The sequence below is a fragment of the Mya arenaria genome, chromosome 12, assembly GCF_026914265.1.
Source record: "Mya arenaria isolate MELC-2E11 chromosome 12, ASM2691426v1".
In the NCBI taxonomy this organism is placed as follows: domain Eukaryota; kingdom Metazoa; phylum Mollusca; class Bivalvia; order Myida; family Myidae; genus Mya; species Mya arenaria.
In genome coordinates, this window is record NC_069133.1 from 36619404 (window position 1) to 36630554 (window position 11151).

Sequence of the window (11151 nt, forward strand, 5' to 3'; positions counted from 1 at the left end):
TAAATTTTTTGTGTACCATTTGCAGATAGATCTGTGATCTACGTACCGCGTCGGCTATGTACAGTAATTTAACTTACTCGCTACCGATTTTAGGGATTTCTCAAGATACCGCATCGAGGGGCGAGGCTAGACCAAATAAAACGAGCCGGTCTGTTCTGCTCGTAGGGTCAGGAACATGCTTCCTGGAAAAGTGTTTATTCTTCTATACACATCGTTAACGAATTTTACCACAGCCATATAAAACTGTTGCCTGTTACCTTAACGTTGTTTCCCTTTAATTTGATTTTGCCAAAAAAATGCCAAAATTGTATACAGACCTTCTCCACTTTTTAAAGGTAATTAGCATTGTTGTTTGATATGAAAGAAACATATTAAGGTTTGTAATACTTGTATAATGGTGTTCATGATTGATATAAATCGCTGTTTTTTTTTTTTTAAATTTGGGCCAATATTAAACATACTCCCAGAGAGAATTTCTTGCCATGAACCGGGCACAATTAAGCTGAAAAGGTACCTGATTAACTGTACTCGTTGAGTTTGTAAATCCGAACAGTTTTGACAGATTTTTAACAATATCTTGTTAAGCAAACACAGTTGACGGCTTCAAATCTGCCGTAGTCCATTTGGACTACTGACCCCTCTCTCCCGATGCTGAAAGGCCCTGCAAGGTACCATCCAGATCCAGATCCAAATCTTTGCGAGTTTTGGTTCAAGTAACTTCAAACTTGGCATAAATAATGTTTGGTTCAAACCTCAGCCTTAGTCATTCTAAAATGCCGTCCAGTCCAGGCTAACCATCATTAAAAAAAAGCCTGGACGGCATTTTAGAATGACTAACCTCAGCCTCTGCTGAAATACACATTTACAGTTCATATTTTAATAAATAAACACAAAACGTTACTTTCAAGCACAGTAAATCACCATTCACTCGGTGAAATGGAGTATGTAAATCCTGATCGCTTTTATTTTATCTAAAAATAGATTGCGATTCCGTCATAGTTTGTTTTCGTTTCTAATCAAACACACAATGGGAATGGGAATCAACAGAATCTAATCTTAGGAAATTTGAGTTGTGCCCCTTGCTTCGAAAATCTAAGAACATTCCTTAATACCCATGATATTGATTACAGTGCGATTTAAAATCTGACGTCATTCCCCGCGTGCTTCATATTTACATTTCACCTGCTTTGGAGTTTGACAGGGATTTATAAGAAAAATACTCACTTAAACTTGACGAAAATTCGCATTCGTTGCTAAGGCAATCGTCTGTATCAATCTATATCATCAAATTATTGATCGAGGTAAACAAACGCGTTATTTAACAGGTGTTCGGTATTTATAAACTGTTCGGATTTACAAACTCGACCAGTATATATATAACTTATATTTAACAGCTCTACAACAAACCTTGCAGAATGTCTTGCAATGAGAAGGGTGATTATTTTGTTCAAGTGTTAATTTTATCAATGAAAGTGAGAAGTGTTAAACTATCAATGATAGTGAGAATTTCTTGCATTTGCCAAATGTCATAAAATAATTTAGCATTCAAATATCAGAATAACTGTATTTTATAATCTATTTAATAATACAATTGGAAATCAAATTAATAGAAATATTGCTAACTGTGAAATTTCACCTTTAGGGAAAAATATGTGAAAACAATACAATACAATACATACTGTATAAAATGCATATGAAAATGTACAGTATATACATATATATATATATATATATATATATATATATATTTGGTTGAGGGTACATTTCCGAACAGGGCACAAATCCCGAACACCAGCTAAAAAACGCGTTTGTTTACCGTGATCGATTATTCGACGATTTAGATCAATACAAAGGCTTGCCTTGGTCACACTTGCGAAGTTTCATCTTGTTTTGTTGAGTATTTTTCTAAAAAAATGCCATTCAATGTTTATACGCTTAAAGATCAAAATGTAGCACACGGGGGAATGATGTCAGAGGGCGCACGCGCATCTTTAGGTTTTGCAGTTATGTTGACATACATTCAAGATATTTATAAACAGAAACCACGCTAATACATTTGAATTTCATGTTTTGAAAAACATTGGAAACAATAAATAACTTTGCAGCTAAGTGTTAATATATCATACTTATTAGTTAAAATTGTATGACCACGTATTTTCGCTTTTCAAGTGTTCGGTATTTGTGCCCTCCATGGCATAAATTCAAGGGTGATTTACTGCCTATAAAATGGATGATTTTCGACATAAAATTGTCGAGATCGTGAATCTGTACTATGACAGATGTTGTCACATTAACGAAAGATGTTTCATACGCAATTTTAACTTAATACAACAAAAACTCACCAAGATAATTGTGAAAAACCTTATAAAGTGTTCGGATTTGTGACCTTAGCCAGTATATTGACAATTGAAATATATCAATATACTAAGTAATTAACGAATTATACAAACTATATCATTATTATTTATTGTCATTTCAATTATTTTCATAATAACTATAATTATTATCAATATTATATTGACATTGCTAAAATTATTATTTAAGTAAAATTTAGAAACAGCCAAAATTTGGAGTTTTTCCTCTTGAAATTTCAGTGCATTGGAAATAAATCTAGCATCAATATTAATAACCTTAAATTTTTGACAGGATAATAAATTCTTAAATTTAAGTAAGCGAGGCCAGTGTGATTTTATTTCATGTTTTCTTCGTATATCACCAATGATTGACCAATTGAATGTACAATTGCTTTTTCACAGGTAATGAAAATAGATTCAGGTATACATTTTGAAACTTGGATACTTGTATTAAATGAAAAAGACTACAAGTATCAGTGATGTTTAGATACTGTTTAATGTCGGTTTGGTATATGCTTTTTCAGGGGTCAGTAGAATTGATAACTTTAGGGCATGTTAACGCCTTATTATCATTGATTTAACCTGCCGACGATGTAAAGACGTTTCAACGGCAGCAGGAGAACCAGAACCAGTGGAACTTTCTCTTGCCGAGAGCATATCCAGTGCGCTCCGTTCTACACTAGCTGAGGTAAAACTATGTGTTAAACCCCTTAAGTGTCTCTATAAATATATTGCCCAAGACAAGAGTTGAACAATACTAAACCGTTTTGTTTTGGTATTGCAAGAAGAAATAATATGTTGATAAGAAATGGTTGTTTATTCAATTTATTTTCAGTCACCACCAAGGGATACTCTAAAGGTGATGACCTTCAACCTGGAATTCAGTATGGGGTTAGCCGACATCTGTGTTGATGATGGTGTGATAACTCAACATACATCTTCAGACCGGCCGAGGAACACCCCCCAGAAGAGGAACCGGAAGGCGCGTTCGATGTAACAAGAGTAAAATACACTTTATTATTGATGCAGATATTTAGATAGGGTTTGTTTAAAATGCACTTGTTTTCAACTATGAATAACAATATATTCATAATATTATACAATTTCTCCAGGTCACTTGGTGAGGCTGCCCTGACAGACACGATTGTGGAAGACGATGGCGAGGTCGAATTCGAGGTGGTAGACGCAGGCTCAACGCGGAAAAAGAATAAGCTGGTTTCTTCAGATGGATTTTCCTACTGCATAAAGGTAAGTTTAATTTGAAAGTAAGGTGCAGTATTTCAACCTTATGATCAGAATAAATCTTTAGCACTCACCAATCAGGTTTTAAATACATGGTTACAATATTGTTAATCATTTATCAATATTTTCCATAAATGCATCATTTGGTAAGTAGTTACAGGTTTATCACTCAAAATGTATGTTTTTTATACATTTGTTTGTGCATGTGAGACATATTTTATTGCAGAAACAGACGGCCAGCAGCACCCATTGGCGTTGCAGCGGGCATAGAAAGGGCCATTTGTGCGACGCGAGCCTGAATCAGCGTGGAGATAGCTTCACCCGTGGAACTGCACGTAACCATCTGGCAGATTCACTGATGAAGAAGCGCCTCATAATGAAGATATTGATATCAAAATATTTTCTATTGTAAGAAATTTTCAAATAATGAATTAAGATAATTGCATAACATTTATATTTATATTCATAAGCATGTCATTCATGCACCTGCCGGACGAGTCGTTGACGACAAGATGGTTAAGGCGTTCGGCCGAGATGACTTACTTTAATCTGCCATGCCCTCGGACTTGGTCAGACAGTTGAACTGCGCCCGATGGAAACTCAGACCACAAGAACCCACTTTATTTGATTTTGAGGTATTACGATGTGCCCTTACATATCATTATTACATACATGTTACATAAAATATGACACGATTTATTAAAGATTAGGTATATCTGATATACTTTGATGCAAACTTTATATTCACCCTCTTTTTAGCTCACCTGTCACGTAGTGACAAGGTGAGCTTTTGTGATCACTCTTCGTCCGTCCGTCCGTCCGTCCGTCCGTCCGTCCGTCCGTCCGTCTGTCCGTTCACAATTGCTTGTGAACACAATAGAGGTCACAATTTTGACCTAATCTTTATGAAACTTGGTCAGACTGATCATCTCTATAAAATCTAGGTCAAGTTCGATATTGGGTCATCTGGGGTCAAAAACTAGGTCACTAGGTCAATTAGTAGAAAAACCTTGTGAACACAATAGAGGTCACAATTTTAGCCTAATCTCAATGCAACTTGGTCAGAATGGTCATCTCTATAAAATCTAGGTCAAGTTCGATATTGGGTCATCCGCGGTCAATAATTAGGTCACTAGGTCAATTAGTAGAAAAACCTTGTGAACACAATAGAGGTCACAATTTTAGCCTAATCTCAATGCAACTTGGTCAGAATGATCATCTCTATAAAATGTAGGTCAAGTTCGATATTGGGTCATCCGCGGTCAACAACTAGGTCACTAGGTCAATTAGTACAAAAACCTTGTGAACACAATAGAGGTCACAATTTTAGCCTAATCTCAATGCAACTTGGTCAGAATAATCATCTCTATAAAATCTAGGTCAAGTTCGATATTGGGTCATCCACAGTCAATAACTAGGTCACTAGGTCAATTATTAGAAAAACCTTGTGAACACAACAGAGGTCACAATTTTGACCTAATCTTTATGAAACTTGGTCAGACTGATCATCTCTATGAAATCTAGGTCAAGTTCTATATTGGGTCATCTGGGGTCAAAAACTAGGTCAGTAGGTCAATTAGTAGAAATACCTTGTGAACACATTAGAGGTCACAATTTTAGCCTAATCTCAATGCAACTTGGTCAGAATGATCATCTCTATAAAATCTAGGTCAAGTTCGATATTGGGTCATCCGCGGTCAATAACTAGGTCACTAGGTCAATTAGTAGAAAAACCTTGTGAACACAATAGAGGTCACAATTTTAGCCTAATCTCAATGCAAATTGGTCAGAATGATCATCGCTGTAAAATGTAGGTCAAGTTTGATATTGGGTCATTCACGGTCAATAACTAGGTCACTAGGTCAATTAGTACAAAAACCTTGTGAACACAATAGAGGTCACAATTTTAGCCTAATCTCAATGCAACTTGGTCAGAATGATCATCTCTATAAAATCTAGGTCAAGTTCGATATTGGGTCATCCGCGGTCAATAACTAGGTCACTAGGTCAATTAGTACAAAAACCTTGTGAACACAATAGAGGTCACAATTTTAGGCTAATCTTAATGCAACTTGGTCAGAATGATCATCTCTATAAAATCTGGGTCAAGTTCGATATTGGGTCATACGCAGTCAATAACTAGGTCACTAGGTCAATTATTAGAAAAACCTTGTGAACAAAATAGAGGTCACAATTTTAGCCTTATCTTAATGAAACTTGGTCAGAATGATCATCTTAACATAAGCTAGGTCAAGTTCCATATTGGGTCAACCCATGTCAAAAATTAGGTCACTAGGTCAATTAGTAGAAAAACCTTGTGAACACAATAGAGGTCACAATTTTAGCCTAATCTCAATGCAACTTGGTCAGAATGATCATCTCTATAAAATGTAGGTCAAGTTCGATATTGGGTCATCCGCGGTCAACAACTAGGTCACTAGGTCAATTAGTACAAAAACCTTGTGAACACAATAGAGGTCACAATTTTAGCCTAATCTCAATGCAAGTTGGTCAGAATAATCATCTCTATAAAATCTAGGTCAAGTTCGATATTGGGTCATCCGCATTCAATAACTAGGTCACTAGGTCAATTATTAGAAAAACCTTGTGAACACAACAGAGGTCACAATTTTGACCTAACATAATCATCTCTATAAAATCTAGGTCAAGTTCGATATTGGGTCATCCGCAGTCAATAACTAGGTCACTAGGTCAATTATTAGAAAAACCTTGTGAACACAACAGAGGTCACAATTTTGACCTAACAACATAGCCGCCAGAACTAAAAATAGAAAAACCTTAAATGACTTCTCCTCATAAACCAATGATCAGATTTTGATGAAACTTGACAGAAATGTTCCTTGGGCAGTTCTTAACCAAAATTCCCCAAATGGTTCCAGTCCGCTGCACAACATGGCGGCCAGAAGTAAAATAGCAAAATCTTTAAACGACATTTCTGAAGGCAGATTTTAACAAAAACTTGACAGAAATGTTGCTGGGGTGGTCCTTGACCGAAATTGCCTAAATGTTTCTGGTCCACTGCATAACATGGCGGCGCAGCTAAAAATAGAAAAAGTTTTAAACGACATCTTTTCAGAAATCGATGATCAGATTTTGATTAGACTTAACATAAATGTTCCTTGGGTGGTCCTTAACCAAAATCTATCAAATGGGTCCATTCCGCTGCACAACATGGCCGCCAAGACTAAAAAATGGAAAAACCTTTAAACAACTTCATCAAAAACCACTAATCTTATCTCAGTAAACTTGACAGAAATGTTCCTTTGGTGGTCCTTGTTAACTCAAATTGCCCAAACCGTTCTGGTCCGCTGCACAACATGGCCATCAGAGCTAAAAATAGAAAAATCTTTAAATGACTTTTCTTCAGAAACCGATGATTGTATTTCTATTTAACTTGGCGAAAATGTTTGTTAGGTGGCCTTTGCTTGAGCCTGTAGGCCAGTGCAGCACAGGCACTGATGTGCCTCTTTTTTGCAAAAATCTTAAAAATATGTCACCAATGTGCTACTATTCAATATAATTTCATGTTCTCATTTGCAATTGGCTGACTACTATTGAACGTTTCACATTTGTACTCAACAGTATGTGCAGTCTACACAAATAATAGTGTACATATTTGTACATTTTTGTTAGCCTATCTGTCTGTCATAGTTACCTTGGCACAAGAATACTATTACTGACACATTTAAAACATTCAAAAAACAAAGAACTTAGAGCTCAGTTGTTTCCTGGAAAAAGTAAAAATGTTGTCACCAACTACATTGTGTCTGCATTGATGTTATCATTGTCATTATTGATGTAGTTCCCATTCACTTACAATTGTGACCATCACCTTCATGTTACCTTGACGTTAAAAGTCCAGTGTTAGAACTGTTAATGCCCTCAGTATTTGCAGCTAATACCAATCCCTATTCAACAAAACATTTCTTCATATCATTCCCTTGAACCCATCTTTTCCATCATACTTTCCAAGGTTTGTTCCCACAACTTTTTGATGCATTCTGTTGATTTTGAAGATGTTTGTTTTTATAGAAAATTTGGCACAAGTAAATGTTTAATAAACACATTAATAAAACCCTTTGAAGATGTTGTTTGTATTTTGTTTGCTCATTAATATACTATGACAACTTCCATTCATTCATGATTGTTAACAACAAAGTAAACTTGTCGCCTGGTGGCATCCATTAATTACTAACAATTAAGGAAGAACCAGTAACTCAAAATATTGATGCATTGCAATCCTGAAAGTCCCAATAGTATGGATCGATGGCAGGTAAGCGATACAGGGCCACCATGGCCCTATGGTTAGCTCACCTGTCACGCAGTGACATAATGAGCTTTTGTGACCGCTTGATGTACGTCGTTCGTCAACATTTTGCTTCGAACAACATCTCCTTAACCCCTTGGCCAATCATGATGAAACTTGGCAGGGATGTTCCTTGCATGAAGCTCTACCAAAGTTGTTCAAAGACATGGATTCCATGCGAAACTCTGGTTGCCATGGTAACCGATAAGAAAAACTTAAAAAAATTTCTCCTCCAAAACCACAAGGCCTAGAGCTTTGATATTTGATATGTAGCATAACGTAATGGACCTCTACCAAGATTGATCAAATTATGCCCCTGGGGTCAAAAATGACCCCGCCCCGGGTCACGTGGTTTACATAGACTTAGATATGGAAAACTTAACAAATCTTCTCCAAAACTAGAAGTCCTAGGGCTTTGATATTTGGCATGTATAATTACTTTATGGACATCTACCAAGATTGTTCTAATTATGCCTCTGGAGTGCCCGGGGGTCGCAAGTTTTACATAGGCTTATTTAGTGAAAACTTAAAATCTTGTCTAAAACCACAAGGCCTAGGCATTTGATATATGGTATGTAGCTTTACCTTGTGGTTCTCTACCGAGATTATTCAAATTATGCCCCTGAAGTGATAAGAGGCCCCACCTAGGGGGTCACAAGTTTTACATAGGCTTATATAAGGAAAGTGTTTAAAAATCTTCTTGTCTGAAAATGCAAGGCCTACGCATTCAATATTTGGTATGTATCATAACCAAGTGGTCCTCTACCAAGATTGTTCAATTTATGCCCCTGGGGAGAAGAGGCCCTATCCTGGGGGGAGTCACAAGTTTTGCATAGGCTTATATAGAACAAAAAACTTCTTGTCTAAACCAACAAGACATTGGCATTTTATATGTGGCATAACCTAGTGGCCCGCTACCAAGATTGTTCAATTTGTGCACCTGTGGTGAAAAGAGGCCTCACCCTGGGTGTCACAAGTTTTACATAGGCTTATATAGGAAAAAACTTTAAAATGTTCTTGTCTGAAGCCACAAGGACTAGGTCTTAAATATTTGGTTTGAAGCATTGCCTACTGATAGGGTCATGTGGGGTAAAAAACTAGGTCAGTGGGACAAATAAAAGAGTGGCCTCTAGGGGCCATACTTTTCATTGGATCTTTATAATAGGTCAGAATGTTCACTTTATTTAGCAAAGCTACAGGTGAGCGATACAGGGCCATCATGGCCCTCTTGTTCAGTTCAACGCCGACTACCTTGGTGAGAAGTTCCTTGTAGGAGATGTTCGTGTTGGTGACAAGCGCCACATGATGTTTGCTACGGCCGACCAGCTATGTTTACTTCAGAGGACCCGTGACGGAACATTTCGTGTGGTCAACAAGCCATTTACACAGTTGTGGTCCATCCATGCTTTCCTTCGACAAGGTGCCACAAAGCATGTCCCCCTTTTGTGCGTGTTAATGTCACGTAAGAGAAAGAACGATTATGAAGCTGTAGGTAGATACAAACATAGTTTATTACAATGTCTTTGTTAAGTCACTGTTTGTACGTTGCCTTATAACATTCTCTTCTATTTAACAAGTCCTGAGGAAAATCGTTGAACTCATGGATGTGGTGCCAGTTGTAGAAGCATTCGCGATGAACATTGAAGCAGGTAAATTACTAAATGAAATCCGAGAATAGTATTTATCATGTCAGCACAGTATTTGATGATATATAACCATAGAATAACTAAAATAAATAAATAATATAACAGAATTTCATGCTTAATATATATCTCATCAGGGTTATGGCAGGCTTTTCAAGAGGTGTTTCCCCGGTCGAAACTTCATGGCTGTGTGTTTCATTGGGCACAAGCAATCCAGCGACGAGTCCAGGCAGTCTGGTTGCATGCAACGTATGAGCGACGGGAAGGTGATCATCAGTATGTTAGGAAGCTCCTTGCCCTCCCTTTCCTGGCGCTTGGAGATATTCCACAGGCTTTTCGGAAGCTTAAGGACTGCTCGGATGGCAGTTCTGAGCAGCTCCGGGAGCTGTTTCATTATGTGAGCGACCAGTGGATAGATAATTCAATGTGGTCACCTGACGAGTGGTCCGTGTACCGAAAAAACGTCAGGACAAACAACGATACTGAAGGTAAGTTTCATTTTGAATAAAAACATAAATTAACTTGTTCAATGGGCCAATTCTTATTTGTATCATTAACACTATTTATAAAAAGACCCAATGCGTATTTCATTTAAACATTTCTTTTATGTCTTTTATCTAGGATGGCACCTACGCATGAATGCACGAGCGGGGAGGGGTAAACTGAAATTCTACGTCTTGCTGGGACTACGGCAAAGGAGGCAAAGCTAGTACCACTGCAGCCCCAGCTGGTGGGAGAGGGGGTAGGGAGAAATAGGCGGGAGGTGTATTCGGATATGGATACGCCCATAAATAAGCTGTGGGAAAAGTATGATGCGCATGACATCTTGTGCGAGGACTTCCTAAGGGAGATCGGGGAAATTTATGGGTAGTCTGTGACCAAAAAAATGAACAGGAGTTTTGAGATATTCAGTGCAAATATGTAATTAAGTTTAGTATTTCAATGTATTCCAAGAATTGATTTTTTTATAGTTTGTATATATTATGTATTTATTATGTATTTTATTAGAACTGTTTGTTTTATTTTTATTCTTAATTTTTGCTTGATTTTGAAAATAAATTAAACAAGTAATTTTTCGTTTTTGTGGTTATTATTATAAGAAAGGTGTGAATTTAAGGGGTTGAAAAGTCTTTGTGTTTTAGGGGTTGAAAAGTCTTTGATTTAGGGGTGTTGAAAAGTCTTAGCACTTTTTGGGGTAAAAATGACAAAGGGGTTGAAAAGTCTTTGATTTCACAAATGACGAAGGGGTTGAAAAGTCTTGGGGTTGAAAAATTGTAAGATCCATTAATGAAACTGGCCCAGGGGCTGTAATTCATATATGGCTATAATGAATACTTAAAAAGCCTTCAGTCATACACCGATTGACCAATTTTGAAATTCGATCACAGAAATCATTAAAGTGACTCACATCTACCTCTACATCTAAGTTGTTCAAGATGTGACAATTTGACACGAAAACATGGCCATGAAAGGGTGGGTCTTGTTTTCCCTATATGATATCTTCTTGGCTGTTGCAGTGTTTAAACCAGAAAACGTACTAGAAGGCCTTAGGAACTTTGCAATGAATTTTTTGTTCGGATTCCTC

The 11151-nt window shown here is 37.0% G+C and overlaps 1 protein-coding gene and 1 long non-coding RNA gene across 2 annotated transcripts; both read left to right on the forward strand.

The window, feature by feature from the left end:
* Positions 1–3292: 3292 nt before the first annotated feature.
* LOC128211250 (uncharacterized) lies at positions 3293–3930 on the forward strand. Its single transcript, XR_008257248.1, has 3 exons — positions 3293–3356; positions 3467–3602; positions 3823–3930. It is a non-coding gene; the product is annotated as an uncharacterized LOC128211250 (long non-coding RNA).
* Positions 3931–4005: 75 nt separating this feature from the next.
* On the forward strand, positions 4006–10499 carry LOC128212200 (uncharacterized). The gene is made up of 4 exons (XM_052917529.1): positions 4006–4231; positions 9501–9572; positions 9704–10054; positions 10188–10499. The coding sequence occupies exons 2-4, from the start codon at positions 9524–9526 to the stop codon at positions 10274–10276; spliced, it is 489 nt and encodes a 162-aa protein (XP_052773489.1). The 5' UTR covers positions 4006–4231; positions 9501–9523; the 3' UTR covers positions 10277–10499.
* Positions 10500–11151: the final 652 nt, after the last annotated feature.

Coding starts and splice junctions, on each gene's coding strand:
- LOC128212200 (XM_052917529.1), top strand. CDS start 9,524: ATGGATGTGGTGCCAGTTGTAGAAGCATTCGCGATGAACATTGAAGCA. Junction 9,573..9,703: donor CGCGATGAACATTGAAGCAG/GTAAATTACTAA, acceptor ATATCTCATCAG/GGTTATGGCAGGCTTTTCAA. Junction 10,055..10,187: donor GACAAACAACGATACTGAAG/GTAAGTTTCATT, acceptor TCTTTTATCTAG/GATGGCACCTACGCATGAAT.